The sequence below is a fragment of the Hemitrygon akajei genome, chromosome 30 (genome assembly GCF_048418815.1).
Source record: "Hemitrygon akajei chromosome 30, sHemAka1.3, whole genome shotgun sequence".
NCBI classification, from domain to species: Eukaryota; Metazoa; Chordata; class Chondrichthyes; order Myliobatiformes; family Dasyatidae; genus Hemitrygon; species Hemitrygon akajei.
This window is the reverse complement of record NC_133153.1, coordinates 38,026,988-38,054,171: the sequence shown is the minus strand read 5'-3', so window position 1 is coordinate 38,054,171 and position 27,184 is coordinate 38,026,988. Positions and strand designations below refer to the sequence as shown.

At 40.9% G+C, this 27,184-nt stretch overlaps 1 protein-coding gene across 1 annotated transcript in view; it reads left to right on the top strand.

The window, feature by feature from the left end:
* iqch (IQ motif containing H) overlaps positions 1-27,184 on the top strand; it is a 187,947-nt gene that overhangs the window by 135,305 nt on the left and 25,458 nt on the right. The window contains exon 17 of the mRNA XM_073032631.1: positions 23,621-23,803. Within this exon, the coding sequence (XP_072888732.1) occupies positions 23,621-23,803 (183 nt within the window). The remainder of the gene's footprint in view (positions 1-23,620; positions 23,804-27,184) is intronic.

The window sequence follows — 27,184 nt, the reverse complement described above, 5'->3', positions numbered from 1 at the left end:
CCAAATGCTGGGAGGAACTCAGCAGGTCAGGCAGCATCTGTCGAGGGAAATGGACGGTCAACTATACCGACCCTTCACCCAGTTCAGAACTAAAATGTTGCCTGTCTACTTCCCTCCATAGATGTTACCTGATCTGCTGAGTTCTCTCCAGCATTTTGGTTTTGCTTTAAGATCTTTCAACTGTTTCAAGGTAAGGAAGACCAAGGTTGGCAAAGTCCTTCAGCAAAATTACTGCTGACAGTAACCGCAGTTATGGCAGGTTGAGTTGGACAGATATGAATCATGAACAGAATACAGACAGGAATGTGAAATGGCATAAATGTTGTTCAGCCGATAATAGGTAGTTGTGCATTGGGCTGAGTTCATGGGAGGTTGAGTGTGAAAAACATAACTGAAGTAAGGATGTATAAATGTAATCAAAGTAATGTGAGTAGAATTTACTCCTTACTTTACCCCTTCAATGAGCTGAACTGAAATATGCCTTTTGATTTTGTGTTTTATATTCTGTGTTTTATCGCTCTTCTTTTTGTTGCCGTGTGCGCATTTTTTTGCGCATAGGGGGGTTAACGTTTTTTTCTTTAAATGGGTTGGTTCCATGTTCTTTGTTTCATGGCTGTCTGTAGGAAGGTAAATCTCATGGTTTGTATACTGCATACATAGTTTGATAACAAATATACTTTGAATCTTTGATAACAAATAAATGTACTTTGAAGATCGCAATTCTCACACGGATGGTTTAAAAAGCAGAAATGCAGCAGTTAGACCCCAGATGTAATTTTATATTCTCTGAAGTTGATGTTTTGACATGTTTCTTTGGAATAGTCACCAAGTTGATCTGACATACACCACAGTTGTAATCCTTGGAACCCCTGGATGTACAAATATTATCAAAGTAAAGTGAATCGAGTTTACCACTTTCGTTAAATTGTGAGTGCTTTAACATCACCATCAATGTGTACCATGTCATATGATGTGGGTGATCATGGTCTATGACTATGATTGTTCTTGGCAAATTCTGCAGAAGTGGTTTGCCATTGCCTTATTCTGGGCAGTGTCTTTACAAGACGAGTGACCTCAGCCATTATCAATACTCTTCAGAGATTGTCAGTGCTCGCATAACCAGGACTCATGATAAGCACCAGCTGCACATATGACCAACCACCACCCACTCCCATGGCTTCATGTGACCCTGAAAAGGGGCTAAGCAGGTGCTAAGGGCGTCCTGCAGGCTAGTGAAGGGAAGGAGTGCCTTGCACCTCCTTTGGTAGAGACGTTATCTCCACCCTGCCATCCTGAGTAGAGTTTACCACTTCCTTTAGATTGTGAGTTCTTTAAACAGATGATTTAAAAGGTGGAAATACAGCTGTTTGACACCAGGTGTTATCTTATATTCTCTGTGGTCCTAATTCCATGTGTTTCCTTAGAATAGTCACTCTCATGAACGTATATTCCACAGTTGTAAACCTTTGCAATCCCTGGTAGATCAGGTATACTGTATGAAAATATCAGTGAAAGCTCAATGTCTTTGGTGTAGGAACATCACTAAATTTGAAAAGGATAAGTTAACTATAAAAGAATTGTAACTTCAAGGAGGAAGCATCAGCTGACAGAGAAAAGGAATTCCACTGTTTTTATCCACTGGGAACGAACGAGTTGGAGCAGGAAATGGTGTAAACAGTTCACTTTCAGCTGAGTGATGATTTAAAGTTTTGGAATGAAATTAGTTGAAACAACCCTGAACCTACGGTTGCTATTTTATATTTTCCAATCATTTACCAAAGCACATTACAACAATGTGAATCTTTAGTATAGCTAACATGCACAGTGGTTTCACAGAAGTGGTATCAAGTTAAATTTTGACAATCAAGTACAGAAGGAAAATTTACAGGCAGATAGCTCAAAGCTTGATCAGAGGAGGGAAGTTTAAAGGAATGCTTTGAAGGGTATGCCATGGCCTTCAGGGAAACAAAATGGATTTCTAAGATTGGTCTTCATCTGCTTCTTCCTCCAGGGGTAAAAAGAGGTCAGACATCCTATCACATCTGTCCCGCTATTGGCCACACTTAACTTTCTTCCTTCCTACAACTCCATTTCTCTTTACTTTCATCTTTTCAGAATGCATCCAAAAGAGCAGAACAAAAGCAGAGGAAAGAGGCATTTCTGTATACTCCACTATTTCAATTGGCATAAAATCTCTACCTCAACAGGCACTGCAACCCAGGTTTTTTCATGGGTAGGCTGTTGCCCCTTTATTCTTAAAGTGTTCTCTGACCCTTAGTGAAAATATTTTAAATTTTGAAACCTCTTTTAGGCTTCCTTTAGCCTACTAATCTACTGATAATTGCCTTGGAATATACAATTATTTACATGACCTATGACATTGTCACATTTGTGCTTGGGGAATAATTACTATAATTGATTTTCCTTCAGTTTATTTTTCTAATAATGGAAAAGTAGGGCTTCACCTGGTACCCTAGTGGAATGAGTTTGTTCGTGTTGATACAATTGTTTAAGAATTATAGTAATTATTTTTATTCATATTGAGACTTTCTAGAAACTTTTGTTCCTTTCCAGACCTGATGAAAGGTCTCAGCCTTCAATGTCGACGGCTCATTCCCCACAGCCCCCCCCCCACTGTCCCACAGATGCTGCCTGACCTGCTGAGTTCCTCCTGCATTTTGAATGTGCTGCATTTTCTAGTGAATACCCATTTGATTAATGAATTTATCAATGACCTTGCCTCTCCTTACACTGATTTTATTGTCTTCCCTCGCTTGATACTAAGATCAACTGGAGGTAGCAAAACACAAATTCCTGTTCAGCTTATAGCTGAGTAATTTAATACTGTATCTGATTTCCCACCAATACTACTTTCTTCAGACTCCATGACATTGACCACCTCTGCCTTACCTCATTGGAACTATTATCCACATTCTAGTTCTCCATCACTTCCTTCAGCTCAAATTCCATCTTACAAAACTTTCAAGTACACTAATTCAGAATCAGAATCAGGTTTAATATCACCAGCGTATGTCATGAGATTTGTTGTTTTTGCAGCAGCAGTACAATGAAATACATAATAGAAAAAACATAATAATAGTAAGTAGACTTAATAATAATAGACTCTTTATCAGGAAGCATAAAAGCAATTTCAAAATGTGTGAAGTCTTGATGAAGTGTCTCAGCAAAAAATGTCAACCGTTTATTCTTCTCCATAGCTGCTGCCTGACCTGCTGAGTTCCTCCTGTACTTTATGTGTGATGCTCTGGATTTCCAGCTTCTGCCGAATCTCTTGTGTGCACACAGATTCAGCAGTTTCATCCTTACTGATGTTTATAGAATGTCTACCCTTCCTAATGACACCCCAAGGCATTAGGTTCAGAATCCATTCATCAACTTGTAATTGTCCTGATGAAGGGGCAAAGTCCAAAATGTTGACTGTTTATTTGACTCCATAGTTGCTGCCTGACCTGCTGAGTTCCTCCAGCATTTTATGTTTGTTGATCAAGCTTTTCCAGCATCTGCAGAGTATTGTGTTTACCAATTTTGTAATCCTTCTGTTTTCTATCGGTGACCTCTTCACACTAGCTTCCTTCCAGCATTCTTGGGCTCTCACTCTAGCCAACTTTGTTTCCCTGCAATACTTACTATGTAGGACATAGCTAATCATTACAGTTCTCTAGAGCTCTACAACCAAACACTTTGATGTTTCTATTACTTTTTCACCTTCAAAAGATACATAAAATGTTCCCCAGTCTTCCTTGGCGCATATTCAGCTGTCACTGTTGTTACATAGCCTCTATTTGTCCTTTGAAATATAAGGAAAATGTTGTTTGTTAAATTTGCTCTATAAATATAAGAAGCTAAAGATTTTACATCATTACAATTACATTGCAAGTCTCCCTAATGCTAATTATAAAGATCACTAAATAACCAGCATTGTCTGGCTCCCTTGTGCACACTGTTTCAAAAACCACAGGCTCCATGAAAGAACTTGAATCAAAGTTCTCCCAGCACTAGACACACAGCTCACCAGTCAGCTGCTGAAGCTACACGTGCAATAACTCACCAGTGCTCTTTCAGCTACTGGAGAGGGATGCACTGGGACCTTAAACGGGACCGCCCTGGTGATGCTTGAGATCCAGGAGTGCGCTCCCAGGTTTACTGGGAGGCCAGGAGTACCATTGCCTGCAACAGGAATCTCTTCAGAGATTTCAGTCATTAGGAAGTTAGGAAGGGGTTGGTGGGTGGTGTGTCTGATTAGTGTGTAGGAATAGACAACAGTGGCAGAAGATGATCCTGTGGACTGACTGAGAAGTAGGTGATGGATGCCCTGGTGAGAACTGTGTAATGCAGGTGGACCATCGGATTGTGATGAGTGATATCCATGTGACAGCACAGACTAGAGGTTGGAGGCCCAATGTCTGCAAGTCTGGGGCCAAGGACTGCAGCCCCAGAGAATGGCATTGTGTGTGTGAGTGTGTGTGTTAGAGAGAGAGGGGGAGAGAGAGAGAGAGAGAGAGAGAGAGAGAGAGACTTGTTTATGCTGTTGTTGTTAGTTCTGCTGTTGTCATTGTCACTGCTTGTGCTGTTCTGCTGAACGTTGTGAGCATGCTATGTTGGTGCTGGAATGTGTGGTAAAACTTGTGGGCCACCCCCAGCACAACCTTGTTTGTGCTGGGTGTTAACACAAACAACACATTTCACTGTATGTTTTGATGTGCATGTGAAAAATAAATTTGAATCTGAATCAATGTTCTCAACGAAATCACCATGCGATGACATTGGCTGTCATGGACATGTCGAAGTGTGCACAAAATCACATTATTCTACATAACCCAATTTTCACCTTTTTAAGCATGCTTTTGTTTTCTTAGCATCATAAGACCAAAAGACATAGAAGCAGATATATAGGCCACTTGGCCTATTGAGTCTTCTCCATCATTCGATAATAGCTGATTTATTATTCCTCCCAGCGTCAGAGTTCAGAGTTCAATTCAGGCATCCTCTGTAAGAAAATTTGTAAGTTCTCCCCGTGTGTGCATGAGTTTCCTCCAGGTGCTCCAATTACTTTCGACAGTCCAAAGACATACCGGTTAGTAGATTAATTGGTCATTGTAAATTGTCCTGTGATTACACTAGGGTTAAAGTAGGGCAGTGCGGCTCTTTGAGCTGTAAGAGCCTGTTCTGCACTGTATCTCTAAATAAATAAAAAATAAATAAGCATTTTAATAAAAAACCAACACAAGATCATTAAAGAGCACAGAAGGGAACCGTTCAGCTCATCAATTCCCCTCCATTTCCTTTGAAGTACAAAACACTTAGTTTCACTCTTGCCCTTATTTATTCCCTCCAAGAATCAATCTAATTCCCTGGAAAGGATAAAATTGAATCACATTGGAAAATATGTTCCAAATCTCAGTCCATAGAAAATCTTTTTCTCATGTTGACTTTGATTCATTTGATAATCACCTTAAATCTGTACTCACATATTGATTCTTCAGCCCATGGAGACTCATGGTTTTAAACATCCCGACCAAATCCCCTCTAGCCAAAGCTAAATGAAGAAGCAGCAGTTAGGTGATGGCCACCTTGGGAATTCAAAGTATGTAGATTATAGGAGTGTTGGTATTGGTTTATTATTGTCACATGTACCGAGAGACAGAGAACAGCTTCCTTGCATGAGGTTCATACAGATAAATCATTAGACAGTGCACTCAGCCAGAACAATAACAATGCAGAATAAAGTGTAACAGTTACTGAAAAGGTGCAAAGCAGGTATACAGTAAAGTTCAAGGTCATAATAGGGTATGTTGTGAGGTCAAAAGTTCATCTTATTGCGCAAGAGGTTCCTTCATTAGTCTGATCACCATGGGATAGGAACTCTCTTTGAGCCTGGTGGTACATGCTTCCAGCCTTTTGTATCTTCTGCCCGATGGAAGAGGGAAAAAGAGAGAATGTCTAGGAAGTGTGGGGTCTTTAACTATGCCAGCTGTGTTACTGAGGCAGCACGAAGTGTAGACAGAGTCTATAGAAGATTTCTGTAATCTGCTTACTTACTGCCTGGTACACTACTGGTGTTTAGGGCAGCAATAAAGGTCCTCTAGCTCTGGCAGTGTTCAGGGCTTCCTTCATCATGCAAGTCTCAGGTGGAAACTCAGGAATACCATTGTACTCAGATGTAGAAGGCTTCTTCGTTGCTCTTACCGTAATAATGTTGTTTTACCATCAGGGTTGTTAGCCCTGAGCTATGTGGCTGAATCTGGAAGACCAGTGATCCACTCTTAGTCTGGCCTTCTCCCCTTTGACCTGTTTGGCATGGGTGACCCTACTAAGAGCCAAAGCATAAAGCCCTGACTCCTCTCAACATAGCTCTCCAGGTCACTGAGGCACGCAGGTCTCCAAACTCAACAACAAGGTGGTGGTCCTCTTGGAGGGCAATGTCCACAACTCTCTGCAGTTTCTTGCGATCATGGGCAGAGCAGTTGCCAACACCAAGTCATTAGGTATCCAGATAGGATGCTTTCTACAGTGGATCAATAAAAATTGGGAAGGGTCAACAGGAACATAGGAAGCTCAACAAAGGGATTTAACCCTGATACAAACACAGTGAATAGACATGGAAGTGAAAGAATATGTGCACATCAAATTTGTATTATCAAGTTAGAAAGGTTCAGAAGAAGACCAACTGCAGTCTGTAAAACTATCAGGACATGTTGGACTGATCGCCTTTCAGGCAGGCTTACCTTGTATTAGGAAAGTCAGTGTTGAAATGGGAAGCAGTATTAGCCACTTTCTGGTTGATGTGATGTCCTTTCAATTAATTTGTTGTTAATACTTATTAAGAGACTTCTGCAATGTTAATTGAGAAATCATGCAATGTACTGTATATATTTAACAAGATAATTCCTGCAGTAATACAGTGTGGAAACTGGAATGTGGTGTATCTATGCACTCAAACATGAGTATAACATATGTACCCAAGTTCCTGAGCTCTGACTTATCTTGGCAAATCTATAGTTGCCCATAAGCATGACAGTATAACTGAACCATGTTAATTTTGAAATTGCCATGAAAGAGCATTAGAATGACTGAAATAATTATTGAACTCAGATGAGATCTCAACTACATGCTCAAGATGGCAGCCAGCTGTGATCTCCATTGAGATCGCGGCTCAGTTTTAGTTGCTTTTTAGTGTTTTTTTTGTTTTTTGTACATGTTTTGGGGGAGCAGAGGTTTTAGGAACAGGAATGTGAGAAAATTAGAGTACAGATTGGAGTTTTAAATCATCAGACACTTGCAGTCTGCCCCCCTAGTATACCCTTGGTGTGTTGGTTGTTAACACAAATGATGCATTTCACTGTATGTATCAATGTACCTGTGATAATTAAACTTGAATCTTCAATCCCTACTCATACTCTGCCATGTAAAATGTAAAGCTAACAGAGGGTATTTATTTCTTTGAACAAATAACTTATCAATTCATAGTCATTTAAATTTCTTATGCGTTGCTAAATGTAGACTTTCAAGGGGGAAGGGGGAACATGTCACATCTGCTTCCCTTCGTAATACTGTTGGACAATGGCGTATTCATGGGGAGTCTCAGCTGCTAAACGACAGCTTCATTGAAAGCACAGATAATACCAACAGGTATGATTCAGGATCATATTTCAGTGGTCTTTCTTGTCTCTGACAATGATGCCCAGGCTACATTCAAGATTCAAGATTGTTTAATGCCACGTCTGGTACACAAGTGTAAAGGAGAATGAAATAATAGTTATTCCAGTTCTGATGCAGCAGAAAAAAACATAAGATAAACAACACAATCATAATAAAAATACAATAAATATAAATACATAAGGTAGCTTATAGATATAGATCGATTGTATGTCCAAGAAGCGACACCAGGCACAGGTGTGCCTACATATGGTGACTGTTGGAAGTGATAAAGTAGTGATGATGGGGTGAGTAGAGGGCTGGGTTAGTGGATGGAGGTGTTGATTAGCCTTACTGCTTAGTGAAAGTATCTGGAGTTAGTAAATTGCTCTGTGGATCCTGAAAGTAATGGAAATGTTAAGGCTGAGATGAGTAAAGGGCAATTGGGAGCCCGAAATATCAGCTGTTTACTCTTTTCTGTCAATGCTGCCTGGCCTGCTGAGTTCCTCCAGCATTTTGTGTCTGTTGCTCAGATTTCCAGCATCTGCAGATTTTCTCTTGTTTGTAGAAACTATCATTTCACTTACTAGTGCGGACAAAAAGAATCTAGAGTGAAATGTCTGTTGAATTTTAATTACATCATTATTTGCCGTAGAGAACACATCTTTTTTCCCAGTGCTTCTGCTGTATGCATGCAAGCCTTCTCCTGTACAATCATACAGCTTATTTCTTCCCTCCTTATGGGTTTACCAACTTCTCCTTAAATGCATCAGTGCCGTTCACCTCAACTATTCCTTGAAGTACTCCCTGTCCCCTATGCCACAGAAAGTTCAGCGAGGTCTCAGATGAACATTCAGCTAAGAAGAAAGGAAGGAAAATCAGGCAGGGTTCTTCAGATATGATTTACTCAAGGGATGAACTAAGTTGCATTTATTGCCCGTGGCTAGTTTTGAGAATTCTGCTGGATTGTTCCACCGAACCAGGGCTGTGGACACTATAAAAAGCCTACTGAGTGTAGCAGAGACTGAGTGCAAATCAGGTCCGTGCTTTCCTGCTGTTACATATTAATTTAAAACGGGCATGGTAATTTTCAGTGCAGCCTCTGAAGCTGAAAGTTGAAGTGTGTGTATGATGTAGAAAAGGGCCTTTTGCCCCACTGGGCCTAAGGTAGTGTTCATTTTCCACACAACTCTCTTTTTTGTCTCTCCTGTTCTCTTACACACGACCACCCCTTGAATGTGTCCATGATCTTTATGCCATCTTTTCTTTGTTGTAGACATTTCCACTGATATCTGCTGCAATTTATAATGGTGGCATGGTAGCGTAGCAGTTAGCATAATCCTTCGCAATGGCAGCAAATGGAAGATTGGGGTTCAATTCCCGCCGCTGTCTGTAAGGAGCTTGTACGTTCTCCCCATAACCACGTGGGAGGTCTTTCTTTCTCCCACATAACAAAAACCGAGGGTTAGTAAGTTGTGGACATGCTATGTTGGTGCCGGAAGCATACTGACACTTTCCCAGGACACTCATACTGCACTGGTCGTTGATGTAAAACAACACATTTCCCTGTATGTTTCAACATTTCAATGCACGTATGACAAACAAAGCTGATCTTCAAATCTTTACTTTTATGATACTACTGCAAATGGAAACATCTTCTGTATTTGACCTTGCACCCTATAAAAGGGTGAAAGAAGTAGAGTTTTCTAATTTATGAGGGATGAAGGGAAGAATCAGGATCAGGTCTGTTATCACTGACTTATGTCATGAAATTTATTGTTCTGTGACACCACAGATATGAAGTTATAAATTACAAAAGTATGGCTTACGAATCAGAAAGCTCTAGTTCTTCTGCCCTTTTATAAATAATACAAATAGAAGAAATAACATGGTCCTATTCATGGTTCATGGACCATTCATAAATCTGAGGGTGGAGAAGAAGAACCGTTTTCCAGTTTGTTGATTGTGGGTCTTCAGGCTCCATAACTTCCTCCCCAGTGGCTGTAACAAGAAGAGAGCATGTCCTGGATGGTGAAAGTCCTTAAGAACAGAAGCAGGCACTTTGAAGCACTGCCTCTTGAAGATGGTTGACAGTGGGTAGGATTGTGCCTATGATGAAGATGGCTGAAACTACAACACTCTTCAGCCTCTTGTGATTCTGCGTATTGGCGCCTCCGTACTGGTTGTGATGTTCTCCACAAATGGTGCAGACTGTTGGGTTGAATGGCCAATTTCTGTGGTATATTCTAAATGAAAATTGTGTCATGATTTTAAAGACCTCTATAATTAATGCTTCAACCCCTTGCTTTCCAGAGAGATGCTTCCTCCTTTTTTGATATCAGAATCAGGTTTAATATCACTGGCATATGTCATGAAGTTTGTTGTCTCTGCGGGAGCAGTAAAATGTAATACATAATACTAGAAAGAAAAGGTGTGAACTACAGTATATATATACACTTATATATAGTTAAATAAGTAGTGCAAAAATAAAAATTTTAAAAATAATGAGGTTGTGTTCATGGATTCAATGTCCATTCAGAAATCAGATGGCAGAGGAGAAAAGATTGTACTTGAATCATTGTGTGTACCTTCAGACTTCTGTACCTCCTTCCTAATGGTAGCATTAGAACAAGGCATGGCCTTGGTGATGGGGGTCCTTAATCATGGATGCTGCCTTTTTGAGGCATTGCTCCTTGAAGATGTTCTGGATACAATGGAGCCTAGAGCTCTTGATTGAGCTAAATGAGTTCACAACTTTCCTCTTGGTTAGAAACATCTACTGAAAAGTTGCCTGTGGACTCACATTTGGCATGAAAATAAAAGTGGGGGAGGAGGTACTGGACATGATTCTAAAAGCTTTCAGAACAAAATTCTATTCTGAAAATGTGATCAGAACTAGGATTTGCAATAACATTCAGTGGCTTTATTTTTATAGTGTTAATATTAGAAGAACTAAAAAACTTGACAGGCTTTTTATCATTTGAATTACACCAGAATGCCAAGGGAACTATCAGATTATCCAATAAACTCAAACCATACCTACAGGAGGATAAATAAATTCCTTAAATGAATTTAAAATGTGGTCAATATACAACTAGTCTGTTATTAGTGTGAAAATAGAAAAGGGCAGGATAATGTTTATCAACACACACAAAGTGCTGGAGGAACTCAGCAGGACAGGCAGCATCTATGGAGAGGGGTAAACAGTCAGTCTTTATTCTTGTCCACAGATGGTCCAAAACATCAACTGTTAATTCCTCTCCAAAGATGGCTGAAATGCTGACTGCTTATTCCTCTCCATAGATGCTGCCTGACCTGCTGAGTTACTCCGCTACTTTGTGTGTGTTGCTCAAGAATCGCTGCATCTGCAGAATCCCTTGTGTTTAAAGTTAACTATCAAAGCACATACTGTATATGCCACCAAACACTACTCTGAGATTCGTTTTCTTGTGGGCATTCACAGTAGATACAAAGAAACACAACAGAATCAATGAAAAACTACACATAAAAATGAACCAACAATCAATGTGCAGAAGACAACAAATTGTGCAAATCCGAATAGAAAATCAAAATAATAATAATAAATAAATAATATTGAGAACACAAATTGTGGAGTCCTTGCAAGTGAATCCGTAGGTTGTGGAATCATTGTTAAATTGTGTGAAGTTATCCACTCAGGTTCAGGAGCCTGATGGTTGATGGTTGAATATTTATGGTGTGATATCACATGCAAGCATGATTACCAATTAGGCTTTGTGCTTTTACAGTACTTGTCACTTAATCATTCAGTTTTCTGGGTGTCAATGGGAATGCCAGCATGTTTTGCCCATCCCAGATTACGCTCAATAGGCAGTGGAGAGCTATATTCTGCTGAGTCTTTCTGATGAAGGTACTAGCAGTGCCATTGGTTAGAAGTTCCAGAATTTGGTCTAGGTGATAATGGAGGCTGGTTATACAACTCTAAATCAGCATGATGCATAAAATGGAGGTAGAGGTGGAAGTGCCAGTACCAAACTTGTCTTTCTTGAAGGTGAAGTTCCGAGGGTTGGGAAGTGCTGTTACAGTAGTCAAGGTGAGTGCCTGCAGTATGTATCATGGATGGCACAGAATGTAACCTCTGTGCCTGATGGAATGAGTGTTAAGCGATGTTGATGAGGTGCCAATCTTACAAATGAACAGGATGCAATTAACTATGGGAACAAAGACAAGAGCGGAGAATTACCTTTGATTTGTACAGTTAATGTATCCTGTCCATTTGTAACGGTATGGCTGAGGCGTTTGGATTTGCCTGTAATGACCCCCTTAATGGGATAGCCTGTGGCTACTCATTGTTTCGATCACAGACTTAAAGAATGGGCTATTGGATATGACAGCAGAGGAGGGTAGTTGGCAAAGGGAGCACAGTTTCAGAGTAGGAGACAAATTGAAGCGGTTTCCGAACAGAATAGACTTGAGAATCTGGTAAAATTGTAGAATGCGTCAAAAATGAGCAAGAAGCCAATAAGAGACAAAACTAACAAAAGACATGATATGGAAATATGGTTGGCAAAAATAAACCATTGCTCCTTTACAGACACTATAATGAGCAATAAGAAACAAACAAGGCTATACATAACATATGTAGATGTTATATATACATATATATAAAGCTGGTTGGTGGCTGGTGACATCCACACCAGACTACGAGGTGAGCGGACCCGGGTTCGAATCCAGCCGGCTCCTTCCATGCTTTCCAAATATCTATATAGTGCCCCATAGTGGGAGAGTCTAGGACCAGAGGGCAGAGCCTCAGAGTACAAAGACATCAATGAGGAGGAATTTCTTTAGTCAGAGGTGGTGAATCTGTGGAATTTATTGCCACAGATGGCTGTGGAGGTCAAGTCATTGTGTATATTTAAAGCCGAGGTTAGTAAGTTCTTGATTAGTAGGGGCATCAAAGAATGAGATTTAAAGGGATAATAAATCGGCCACAATGGAATGGTGGAGCAGACTCGATGGGCACAATGGCCTAATTCTGCTCTTATGCCTTATGGTCTTATATTAAACAAATATTTTTGCAACAGCCTTAACTATCGAGGACACAGGTATCATTTTAAAGCACACACAAAATGCTGGAGGAACTCAGCAGATCAGGTAGCATCTATGAAGAAGAATAAACAATCAACATTTAGGGCCAAGATCCAAAACATTGATTGTTTATTCCTCTCCATAGGTGTTGCCTGACCTGCTGAATTCCTCCGGCATTTTTTGTGTGCTGCTCTTGATTTCCAGCCTCTGCAGAATCTCATCTGTTTACCATTTAAAAGGTGTGGAATCAAGGAACTGGTGAGAAGCGGGTCCTAAAAGTAATTACTTTTTACTTTATTTAGAGATACAGCATGGAACTGGCCTTTCCGGCCCAACGAGCTGCATCACTCAGCAAACCACCTATTTAACCTTAGCCTAATCACATGACAATTTACAATGACCGATTAACCTATAACCCATACATCTTTGGACAGTGGGAGAAAATCAGAGCACCCAGAGGAAACCCGTAGGAAGGACATACAAACTTCTTACAGATGGTGTCAGAATTGAACTCTGAACTCCGGAGTCCTTCGAGCTGAAATAGTGTGGCACTAATCACTATGCTTAAAGGGAACTTAAAAGCTAATCATTCCATTGACTGAAGACCTATAATATATCTTATGTTTTAAAAGAGATGCTTACAGAGATGGTGGATGTATTGAATTCCACCTATTTTGCAATGATCCCTGAGAACTGAAGGGTGACAAGTACAAAACTGCTGCTCCAGGAAAGCATATGAAAGTATGGAAATTGCACAGACATTATTAGCAAGAATGCTGCAAGTTATGTTTTAATGGACAGGTAACAGGACATAAAGAAAACCATAATATGATTTGGCAGAATCTGTGTGGATTTACAAAAGGCAAATAATGCTTGATAGATCTTTGTGGTTTTGAGCTTACCAATTACCAGACTAACGAGAAGGGTCAGGGCTAAAATGGACATGGTATATGCTGAGAAAAGTTTTGAAAGATGTCACTATAGGTTGATATTTAATATTAAGCCTCCTGAGCTTTGGGGTTAATACATTAGTATTGATTGAAAACAAGGCAAATGACAGAAAATAGAGCAGGAATAACTGCTGTAACTAGAGGGATACTGCAAAGTTCAGTTCTTCAGCCTCCACTGTTTACGATCATATCAATAACTTGGGTGAGAGGCTCAAATATAAAGAATCTATGTTTGCTAATAGCACTCAGGTGGATGGGAAAATAAGCTCTGAGGGGGATAAGAACATGCTGCAAAGGCACAAACAGATTTTATAAAGGAACAGGGACGTAGCAGGTGGAATATAATAAGACCATAAAAATTAGATCATTTGGCCCATCGAGTCTGCTTCATCATTCGGCCATGGCTGATCCTTTTTTCCTGTCCTCAGCTCCATTCCCCGGCCTTCTCCCCGTAACCTTTGATGCCATGTCCAATCAAGAACCAATCAAGCTCTGCCTTAAATACACCCAATGACCTGGCCTCCATGGCTGCCCGTGGTAACAAATTCGCCACCCTCTGGCTAAAGAAATTTCTCCACATCTGTGTTTTAAATGGACATCCACCTATTCTGAGGCTGTCCCTTCTTGTCCTAGACTCCCTCATCATGGGAAATATCCTTTCCACATCTACTCTCTATAGGGCTTCCAGCATTTGAAATGGATAATTGTGATTGCCCCACTAGAAAGTAGAGTGACACATACAAAATGCTGGAGAAACTCAACAGGTCAGACTGCATGTATGGAGGGGAATAAACAGTTGATGTTTCAGGCTAAGTCCCTTCATCAGAACTGTAAAGGATGGGGGAAGAAACCAAAATAAGAAGATGGGGAGAGAGGAAGGAATACAAGCTGGAAGGTGATAGGTAAAGGCAGGAGAGGGGGAAGGCGATAGGTGGAAAGCTTAAAGGGCTGAAGAAGAAGGAGGAGAGAGGAGCATGGGAGAAAGGGAAGGAGGAGGGGAACCAGAGGGAGATAAAAGACAGGTGAGGTGAAGAAAACAGGTGAGAGGGGAGCCGTAGTGGGGAATGGAAGCGAGAGGGAATAAGAGATAGAAATTACTGAAAGATAGAGAAATCGATGTCCATACCAAAAGGTTGGAGACTACGCAACCTGAATATTTGCTCCTCCAACCTGAGAGTGACCCCAGCATGACAGTAGAACAGGCCATTGCCCAAGGGGCAAAGATGCTGCCCACACAGGCAGGATTTAACTAGAAATTAGATTTTATGTTGATTGTAGGGAGCCTGTGAAATACTGGTATTGAGAGAAATACCAACAAAAGTCAGAAATGTAACTGTAAATACTTGGGAAATTAATTGGGATGTTAGTTTTTATTACAAAGAATTCACAGATAAGAGTATTCTTAGTTCAGCTATATAGGTGGGATCTTGATAAGATCACAATAGAGTCTTGTTTATGTACTTTTGAGTTTCTACCCAAAGAAAGATAGTTACTTTCAAGTATATTTACTGTCACCCAAGTTTCACTTAAGTGGATGTGGTTGGGGAAGGGGATATGGGTGGAAGAAGTTTACTGCAATGAGAGATTGAGCGAGGTTATCCCACTGGTTCGGGAGCGTGATTCTATGACCGACAGACTCACTTTCAAGGACTCTTTTACAACTCATGCTCTCAGTATTATTTCATTATTTACACAGGGTTGGGTTAGGGCACATTGGTTGTTGTTAGTCTTTGTTTATTTATGTTTTTTGTAGATTCTATTGTATTTCTTTATTTTCCAGTAAATGCCTACAAGAAATTGAATCTCAAGGTCATATATGGTACTGTGATAATAGTAATAGTATTACGATTACTCAAATCAAGTATGATATTCTCCAAAAGGTTTGTCTATTGGTAGGTCTTCATGTGGCTGTAGAGACTGATCTGGGATCCATATATTCTGATGGGCTTCTATACCTCACAATCCTGCCCCCTTTACCATTTTTGATTGCCATGGGACTTAACCCAGGATGTTAGAGTGTATTGCCTTAATGGAACCTGTGCATGACTGTAATTAACACAGGGAGACTGATGCCTGGGTAGCCACCACACCATCCTTGATAGATCGGGATCAGGGTTTAGTGACATCGAATTTGATAATAAACTTACCTTAAACTTTGGGTAGATTCTTCAGAACATAGAAGAATGCAAGATCACGCTTGAAATATATAAAATTAAAAAGCTTGACAAGGTAAATTCAGGGAAGACATTTGCCCTCCCTGAAATGTCCTAAATTAAAGGGGCTGGCCAGACAGGATGTGGCGGTATTTCTTCACTCAAAGGGTAATAAAGAATTTGGAAGCAAAGTCACCTCAAGACTTTTATTATTATTATGTATTGCGATGTACTGCTGTTACAAAACAACACATTTCACGATATATGCCAGTAATATTAAACCTGATTCTGATTCTGACAGAGATTGATCGATTCTTGAACGCAAAAGGGATTGAGAATCTGGCAATTGGATGGGGAAGTTGATTTGAGGTACTAATCATGTAGTAGATTTGAAAGATCTCCCCTGCCTTATTGCCCTGTTCACAATTCAGATTTATTCATCACGTGGCCATCAAAACATACGATGAAATGTGTCATTTGCGATAACAACCAAACCCCCGAGGGTGTGCTAGGGGCAAGTGTTGCCACACATTCCAGCACCACTATAGCATGCCCATAATGCACTCGAAAACAGCACAGCACAACAACACAGAACACAATAAGCAACAAAACAACAACAAAGTAAGCCTCTTTCCTCCCTTGCACCCACACACATACTCTGTCCTTTAATTCCAAGAGAGGCCATCTTCTTTGGCTCCAGTAGGCTTGGATTCAAACTCAGACACACAGACATTAGGCCTTTGACTACTCTAACGGACTTGCAGTGATTCGTAGATTTGGGATTCTGATCAATGGAGTTCCTATGTCTGTAGAACTAAAATGCAGCCTCCAATCTGATGGTATGAACATCAATCACAAACAAGCGAAAATCTGCAGATGCTGAAAATCCGAGCAACACATACAAAATGCTGGAGGAACGCAGCAGGTCAGGCAGCATCTATGGAAAAGAGTAAACACTGACTGTACACTTTTTCTAGATGCTGCCTCGCCTGCTGCGTTCCTCCAGTATTTTGTGTGTGTTGCATGAACATCAATCTCTCCTTTCAGTAATTTTTTTCTCACTTTCTTTTCTTCCACCCTATTCCTCAGTTGGCACCTTACCTCTTCTTATATGCCTTTCACCTATTCAGGTGCCTCTCTTTCTTCCCTTTCCCCCATGGTCCACTCTCCTCTTCCATCAGATTCCTTCTTCTCCAGCCCTTTACCTTTCCCACCCATGTGGCTTCACCTATCACCTTCTAGCTTGTCCTCCTCCCCCTCTCTCCACCTTTTTATCTGGCATCTTCACCTTTCTTTTCCAGTCCTGAAGAAGGTTCTTGGCCTAAAACATCAACTGTTTATTCATTTCCCTAGATCCTGCTTGATCTACTGGGTTCCTCCAGTATTTTGTGTGTGTTGCTCTGGATTGCCAGCAACTGCAGAATCTCTTGTGTTTATAATGTAAGGATATGTTCAACACATCCTCTGTGATATTTTAATGCCAGAGAAGTTCTCATTTAATACACCTGGTCTCCTAATTCTGTCTCAGAATGGCCTGACTACAGCACATTATAACTTTGTTCTAGACATGCTGTGTGACATTGCTAACATGCTGGGTTTACCGAGAAAAGTGGAGAGGCATTTAAACTGAACTTAAACTCAAACTGAACTTAAAGACAGTGAATTTATCTGCTCAGTTGGACTGGATTTGAACCAGGATCCCAGAGTGAAAGGTCTACAGCATCTGAACTATTCCTCCTCTGTTTTATACTCAACATTTGTTCCTTTCACTAAATAAATTCCAGAGTATTTCTTTTTACTAAATAGGTTCCTTTATTTTCTAAATAAGGACTAAATGAACTAAATATGGTTCATTGGCTCTTCCCTTCTTATAGAAAGCAGTAAATTAAACTCTTTGTAAATATCCTGAAAATGCCATTAGTATATAATGAGGATTAAAGTGTTTCTGCAGTTCAATCCGGTGATGTATTCCAACGCCAGTGTGGCTCAGAGCCCCTCCTCCTCTCCTGAAGGCTTTCAGCCACTGTTGCTCCACAGGGACTGGATGCCATCAGCTACTTTAGAATCATAGAACATTACAGCACAAAAGCAGGCTCTTTGGCCCATTTAGTCCATGCCTAAATATTATTCTGCCCAGACCCATTGTCCTGTACCCCAACCATAGCCCTCCATACCTATCCCATCCATGTACCTCTCCAAACTTCTCTAAAAAGGATGAAATCAAATCCAAATCCAACACTTCTGCTGGCAGCTCATTCCACACTTGCACCACCCTGAGTGAAGAAGTTCCCCTTCAGGTTCCCCTTTTACATTTCACCTTTCAAACTTAACCCATGACCCCCAGTTCTAGTCTCACCCAACCTCAGTAGAAAATGCCTGTTTGCATTTGCCGTATCTAGACCCTTCATAATTTTGTATACTTCTATCAAATCTCCCCCCATTCTCCTATGCTCCAGGGAATAATATCCTAACCTACTCAGCCTTTCCATGTAACTCAAGTCCTAAAGTCACACCAACATCCTTGTAAATTTTCACTGCCCAAGGTTTTGTGACAATGAATACTGCTGGACTGTTCCACCATGGAAGCATCGTAGCCAATTCATTCAGTGTCCATACTTGCTAGATAGATTATTTGACAGCAATTTCATATGCAGAGTCTTTGCCACAAAAACATTCAGAAAAGTTGAAAACACCTCCAGAATTATCTCCCTTACAGGCCATCAAGCCCTTTTCGGTTACTACAGCCAGTTGTACCATGTTATTAAGCCTGTGAACCTTAAAATCCAACTGAACCATCTTTTTTAATAAGCTTCAGATTCATTTTATTTATCACATGCACATTGAAAGATGCAGTGAAATATATAATTTGTGTTAACAACCAACACAGGCTGAGGATCTGCTGAGGGCAGCCCTGTAAGTGTTGCCGTACATTCTGGCATCAACATAGCATGCCCACAATGTTCATCCAAACAACAGCCGCAAAACAAGCCCCTGTCCTCTCTCCCACTCACTCACTCACTCACTCACACACAGAGGGGCCTCCAACCTCACAACAGGCTGCCTCAGGGCTGCCACCCTCCAGTCACCGGCTCAGACTCACAGGACTCAGGCCTCCAACTTATGGACACACCAACCCAGGGTCTTCGACCACTGGGCCTCAACTTCTAGACTTACTGGTTTTGGTTTATGATTGTGTAGGTAAGTTATTTGATTATTTTTAGGTGCAGGTTTTAATTGTGAATTTTGCATAACTTGTCTTATTGCATTCAGGTGTATACTCAGTGGCCACTTTATTAGGTACACAAGCTCACTAATGCAAATATCTAATCAGCCAATCAAGTGGCAGCAACTCGATGCATAAAAGCATGCAGACATGGTCAAGAGGTTCGGTTGTTGTTCAGACCAAACAGCAGACTGGGAAAGAAATGTGATCTAAGTGACTTTTACAGTGGAATGATAATTGTTGCCCGATAGGGTGGTTTGAGTATCTCAGAAACTGCTGATCTCCTGGGATTTTCACACACAGCAGTCTCTATAGTTTATAGAGAATGATGCAAAGAACAAAAGAATATCCAGTGAGTGGCAGTTGTGAGGACAAAAATGCCTTGTTAATGAGAGACTGGTTCAAGCTGACTGGAAGACTACAGTAACTCAAATAACCACATGTTACAACAGTGATGTGCAGAAGAGCATCTCTGAACACACAACACGTCGAACCTTGAAGTGGATGGGCTACAACAGCAGAAGACCATAAACATACACTCAGTGGCCACTTTATTAGGTTTAGGAGATCCCTAATAAAATGGACACTGAAAGTAAATGTATTCAGTGTATTCTTTTTCTCCCCCTCCCCTTTCCTCTTCTTCCATTCCCTGTTCTGGCTTCCCTCTTTTCTCTTCTCACCTGCCCAACATCTCCTGCTATCCCTGGAACCTCACCTCCTTTTCTTTCTCCCATGGTCTCCTCTCCTCTCCTATCAGATTCCTCCTTCTTCAGCCCTTTAACTTTCCACCTATGAACTCGCAGCTTCTCACTTCATTTGCCCTCCCCCCCGCCCATGTGGCTTCACCTGTCACCTTCTAGCTTGTGCTCCTTCCCCTCCCCCCACCTTCTTATTCTGCATCTTCCCCCTTCCTTTCCCCCTTTCCAGGTCCTGACAAAGCATCTCAGCCCAAAGTATCAACTCCTTATTCCTCCATAGATGCTGCCTGACCTGCCGAGTTCCTCCAGCATTTTGTTTGTGTTGCTCTAGATTTCCAGCATCTGCAGAATCGCTAGTGTTTATTAATGTATTCAATAGGGTGTTCGAAAATGAACACAGGATTTATATCTATTACATACACAGCATTGAATGGCTAGCCTGGATCAGGAGATAAACTATTGCAAATATGAACTGAAAGCTGCTACTTGGTAATGAATTTGCGTTTTGTTTCTGGCAAGAAGCACTTAAGTTGAAAAATGGCATCACCACTGCCAACAGTGGTAGCATGAAGTATTTATTCAGGATGATATCAATTATAATTTATTTCTCAGTGCAGGAAGAGGGGAACAGCTACTAAAATATTGCTTGGAAATTAGTGCCGTTTTAACAGATGGTCTTGTTTCTCTGACCTCTTAATATCCTTATAATGATGTCATTTACCATTCCACGTTCACCGAAGTCAGCCACCACTGGGTCTGTTATGGAAGGCCGGGCTGGGAGAATGTGACTGCTCAAAGCACCATGTTTACTGGTTACATTTTTGTAAATATGCCCAGCAGGAGTTACTCCAGTGCACGTACAGTCTCCGCTCGTAGTCAAATGTATGACAGGAAATGGCCCTCTGGTGAATTGGGCAGTGATAGGAGTGTTACAAATTAGACATCCATTGTCCTAGGTGTAAGTTAACTTCACATCAGCTGGCCAGACAGTTTGTGAACTAATTCTCGAGTACACAGCAGTGGGGAAAACAATCACTGAGAGTGGACAAAGTGACCGGACTATTATCCCTCTCACTTCTGCCAAATGCCGTCAATTTATTTCTCCTTCCCTGACAACCGAATATCTCGAGGCTAGACCGTCATGTTGAAAATCACAGAATGTCCTTGCCCGGTGTTACATGTCCACACATACACACTGGTCAGTTAATAGGAATGAGTGCCATTTTCCCTCACCTAAGACAGAGGCATTGAGGCTAAGTATTGATAGCACAGCCGAGGTAAGGATTTATAGTGTAAGTTAGCTCTGCAAAGTCTCCACCAGGCTGTCACTGTTTGTACCCAAGGTTTACAGGTTATAGAACACAAAGCAGTACAGTTCAGAACAGTCCCTTCAGCCCATAATATTGTGCTGACCCTTTAACTGACTCCAAGTTCAATCTAACCCTTCCCACACACATAGCCCCCCCCCCACATTTTATTTTATCTACTGATCTTAAATAATCCTACCACCACCCCTGGCACCACGTTCCACACACCTAGTGCTCCCTGTGCAAAAATACCTACTTCTGACATTCACCCTATACTTTCCTCCATACACCTTAAAATAATGCCCCCTCATATTAGCACTTATGCTCTGGAAAAAAGGCACTAACTGTCCTTTTTATCTTTGCCTCTTATCATCTTGTACATCTCTATCAAATCACCTCTCAACCTCCTTCTCTCCAAAGAGAAAAGCCCAAGCTTGCTCAACCCATCCTTATAAGACGCGCTCGCTAATCCAGGCAGCAGCTTGATAAATTTCCTGTGTACCCTACCTAAAGCTTCCATGTCCTTCCTACAAAGAGGTGAACAGAACTAAATGCAATACTCCAAGTGTGGTCTAACCAGGGCTTTATGGAGCTGCAACATTACCTCATGGCTCTTGAACTCAATTCCCAACTAATGAAGGCTAATACACCATTTGCCTTCTTAACTACCCTATCAACTTGTATGGCAACTTTGAGGGATCTATGGATGTGAACCCCAAATTCCCTTTGTGCTTCCACACTGTTAAGAATCCTGCCATTAACCGCTTTGGAAGTTTGACCTTCCAAAGTGAATCACTTCACACTTTTCCAAACTGAACGCCATATCAGTACACAGACATTCCACAATAAACTGAGGGACACGGGAGCAGAATTAGGCCATTTGGCTCATCAAGTCTGCACTGTCATTCAATCATGGCTGATTTATTAACCCTCTCAACCTCATTCCCCTGCCTTCTCTCCATAACCTTTGATGCCCGATTAATCAAGTACCTATCAGCCTCTGCTTTAAATATACCAAATGACTTAGCCTTCACAGCCGCCTGTGGCAATGAATTCCACAGATTCACTACTCTCTGGCTGATGAGTAGCAATTCCTTTAGAACCTTCCGAATAGCCTAATTCTGCTAATATGTCATAAACTACTTTGATTATAGGAAGCTGTCTGAAACAGCGTTAAACTAGTGAATTTTATCTGTGAAGATAGGGGACAAGCTCTCCTCTACAATCACTCTGAGCACCGGTGCCCCACAAGGCTGTGTACTCAGCCCCCTGCTGTACTCACTGTACACCCATGATTGTGTAGCCAAGTTTCCATCAAACTCAATATATAAGTTTGCTGATGACACCGCAATTGTAGGCCGCATCTTGGGTAATGATAAGTCTGATTACAGAGAGGAAATTAAGAACCTGGTGGCATGGTGCAAAGACAATAACCTATCCCTCAATGTCAGCAAGACGAAGGAATTGGTTGTTGACTTCAGAAGGAGTAGCGGACCGCATGACTCCATCTACATCGGTGGTGCGCAGGTGGAACAGGTCAAAAGCTTTAAGTTCCTCGGGGTGAATATCACGAATGACCTGACTTGGTCTAACCAAACAGTGTCCACTGCCAAGAAGGCCCACCAGTGCCTTTACTTCCTGAGAAAGCTGAAGAAATTTGGCCTGTCCCCTAAAACCCTCACTAATTTTTATAGGTGCACCATAGAAAGCATTCTTCTGGGGTGCATCACAACCTGGTATGGAAGTTGCCCTGTCCAAGACCGGAAGAAGCTGCAGAAGATCGTGAACCTCGCCCAGCACATCACACAAACCAATCTTCCATCCTTGGACTCACTTTACACCACACGCTGTTGGAGCAGTGCTGCCAGGATAATCAAGGATAAATCCCACCCAGCCAACACACTTTTTGCCCCACTTCCCTCCAGGAGAAGGTTCAGGAGCATGAAGATACAATCGGCCAGATTTGGGAAAAGCTTCTTTCCAACTGTGATAAGACTGCTGAACGGCTCCTGACCCGGATCTGGACCATACCTTCCAAATATCTGGACCTGACTTGCACTACTGTACTTTCCCTTTTCTATTTTCTAATTATGATTTATAATTTAAATTTTTATTATATTTACTTCGATTTGTACTTCAGGGAGTGCGAAGTGCAGAAACAAATATCACTGTGATGATTGTACGCTCTAGTATCAATTGTTTGGTGACAATAAAGTATTTGTATTTGTATTTGCATGTTCTTTAACTTAACTTCCTCAGGGACAATCCCTGGAAAGAACACACTGCTACTGTAATGAGTTGGACAAAACTTCCACATGGTGCATCATTATGGAATAGTGGAGCAGACTCAATGTGCCAAATGGCCTAATTCTGCTCCTCTGTCTTATGTTCTTACTACCCCGGTCAGTCCCTATCACCAAAACATATCATCTGGTCACTCATGTTTGTGGGAGTTTGATGTATGCAGATGAGTGCCAGTGAATACTCTTCGTAGGGATTTGTTGCATTGGGACATCAAAGTTGAAAGGTGCTGACTAAATGTAGATCCTTCATATTTTCCTTCCAGGTCTGGGCTACAGACTTAGACCTGACCTACAGTGATCAACTGGCCATGACACAACTGATGCTGTTCATTTCAAATGGGAAGCTGACCTGTGCACATAACTCCTTTGAAGTGCCTCCGACGCCCAAGGAGAAAAAAGGGAGACTTCACAGGCAAAAAGTGGCAAAAGAGGTGGAAATGCAAACTGTAAGTCTGCACGTTTACAACAAGCAATCAAATTAGAAATTTGAAGCACCTCAACCATAAAATAATTTCATAACTGTTCCTCTCATTACAATCAGAAATTAATTAGAAGTCATTACAGAACACTTACATACTTTTCGATGTCAGCGGGGTTAAAAACAGAATATAGTAATTAATTAATGCTTGCGTGAGAAACCACTGCATTGGAAACCTTATCAGGAACAAAATTGCCTGAAAGCATTCAAAATTAATACTGAAAATACGCACACCCTATCTGAGGAAAAAACATGCAATATCTATAAAACTAAACATTCATTATATTTGCAATACATTACCATCTACATAAATGCAGCTAAATAATCAACACATAAATAATTCATGATGCAATTCATTATGCATGCATATGCATACATCATTGTTATAATGAGCACCTCATCAACTGCCAAATGTTAAACAATAGTACTCCATTATTGCAATGATATTCAAGTTTACGGTTGTTAAACTGCTGCTTGTATTATTCTGTCAAACATTAATTTAGTTGCAGTCCCATAGTACACACAACAGATTTTGTAAGTTTCTCTTTTTACAGTTAATGATATGATCAATGAGTGTTATTAAATCTATGAATATTATAAACATGATTAATTTTCAATGAGACGTTTAACACCCAACTAGGAGAAGCACGTTTTCCCAGTTCCCACACTGCCATGTCTACATTAGACTACTGGCCACTCCAAGCAAGAATTTTCAAAGAGTAACTCAAACTTTAATTACAAAAATAATGCTTTCTCATCGACTGTTTTGATTCTATCTAACATCATGAAGTGGTTCAACGACAGACTTCCATCGTCCCATTTCTTTTTTATTTCTCCTCTCATTTTCCCCCTCCCGTTTTGAAAGAGCTGTCTCACTCTCGGGTCTGGGTCTGTGTTAGCATCTGCCCTTGCAGCTTGCAGTGCCAGTCCCCATGCACAAACCTGTAGATGTGACTGTGGATCTGAGGAAGCAGGAAGCAATTCAAGTCCCCGGTCTATTTGGAAAGAGTCCACAGGATGGCAATCTACAATAAAAACTCTTTCTGACTTTGGCCCAAGACTATCAAGACTGACCCAACAGTGCATATTGTTGCTTGGTTGAAGACAAACCAATTCACCATACAGTGGGGAAGATTCATTGTTTCAAGAGACCAGATTTCCTCTGGTTACACTTTATAAGTAGGCATGATTTATAATTCTGTCAGGTTTAACAAAAGATTGTTAAACACTATTAGCAATGTGTATTTCTTACACTAAGTTTCATTTATATACATCCCAGTCATAAATAATATAGCCCAAACTCCTTTTGATTGTTAAAAACACAAAATGCTGGCAGAACTCAGCAGGTCAGACAGCATCTATGGGAGGAGGTAGTGACGACGTTTTGGGCCGTAACCCTTCATCAGGAGTGAAGTAACATGGGATGGTCAAGGGGGGATAAGAAGTGGGGGGAGGGATAAAGTAGAGAGCTGGGAAGTGATAGGCTGGAAGGAAATGGGCTAGGGGGAAGGTGGAGAATTATGGGAAATAAAAGAGAAAGAAAGGTAGGGCTGGAGATTATAGTGAGGGGGGAAAAAAGGGAGAGAAAGAGAACCAGACTAAAATTATAGATAGGGATGGGGGTAAGGGGGGGCAGGAGTATCAATGGAGGTCAGTGAGTTGGATGTTCATGCCAGCAGGTAGGAGGCTACCTAGGCGGGAGATAAGGTATTGCTCCATCGACCTGTGTGTACATGCCGGCAGGTAGGAGACCTCCGTTGATACCCCTATCCCTATCTATTATTTTAGTCTGGTTCTCTTTCTCTCCCTTTTTCCCCCCTCACTATAATCTCCCCCCAGCCCTACCTTTCTTTCTCTTTTATTTTGCATAATTCTCCACCTTCCCCCTAGCCCATTTCCCTCCAGCCTATCAATTCCCAGCTCTCTACTTCATCTCTCCCCCCACTTCTTACCCCCCCTCGACCATCCCATGTTACTTCGCTCCTGATGAAGGGTTTCCCCGAAACGTCGTCACTACCTCCTCCCATAGATGCTGTCTGGCCTGCTGAGTTCTGCCAGCATTTTGTGTTTTTATTTATTTCCAGCATCTGCAGATTCACTCGTGTTTCCTCTTGATTGTTATTTTGCCACAATTTTGAAAATATGTATGATCTTATGTCTTTTTCCTCTTTACCATTTGTTTTAAACAAGTTTTATTACAATTCACTCTTGAATTACTTCTGCATATCAAACCCGCACAAGGTATAATTAACTTCTTAAAAGAAATTTAATATCAGATTTTGAATGAGGTGAAATAATGGTGGATCCACTTGTTCCCCATGACACCCAGCCAGAAGGAACATCCCACAGGTGTGCCATACATTTCCTGTCATTTCCCTGGATGTTCAATTATTAATTTTTATTATTATTAAATTTTGTAGATATGAATTATAAGTTGGTTCTTCTTCAAAAAAATAGAGCAATTCAGATGCAGCATAACTGAGGGAAAATTTAAATATTCACCAACGAGTCAGATATTCTGGGGAGATTTAACTCTTGTGAGGCTACAGATTAGATTAGCACTAGTAAGACATAGGAACCAAGAGAAGGAACAATAGGGTGGATACTAACATTTGGTTTACCCACTGCCTGTATTTTGAGAGCTTCAGACACACATCTTAATAATTGGACAGGAAAAGAAATATAAATCATTTACCTTAGTATGATTCAGGAGTTAGGTTAGGTTATTTAACTACAATGACCTAATAATGCGTATTTGTGTCATAGAGCACTACAGCACTGAAACAGTCCCTTTGGCCCATCTAGTCCATGCCAAACTATTATACCGCCTAGTCCCATCAACCCTATAAACCAAGGCCTTCCATATTCCTTCCATCCATGTACCTAACCAAACTTCTCTTAAAATGTTGAAATCAAACCCACGTCCACCGCAACCGCATCCACTTGCAACTCATTCTGTACTCTCAACATCCTCTGAGTGAAGAAGTTTCCCCTCATGTTCCCCTTAAATTTTGTACCTTTCACCCTTAACTCATGACCTCTACATCTAGTCTCACCCAACCTCAGTGGAAAAAGCCTGTCTACATTTACCCCATCTATACCACTCATTATTTTATGTACCTCTTTCAAGTCTCCCCTCATTCTCCTACACTCCAGGGAATAAAGTCCTAAATATTCAACCTTTCCCTATAACTCAGTTCCTCAGTTCCAGTAATATCCTTGTAAATTTCCCTGTAGTTTTTCAATCTTATTGATATCGTTCCTGTAAGTATGTGACCAGAACTGTACATAATACCCAAATTAGTCCTCACCAACATCTCATACAACTTAAACATAACATCCCAACTCC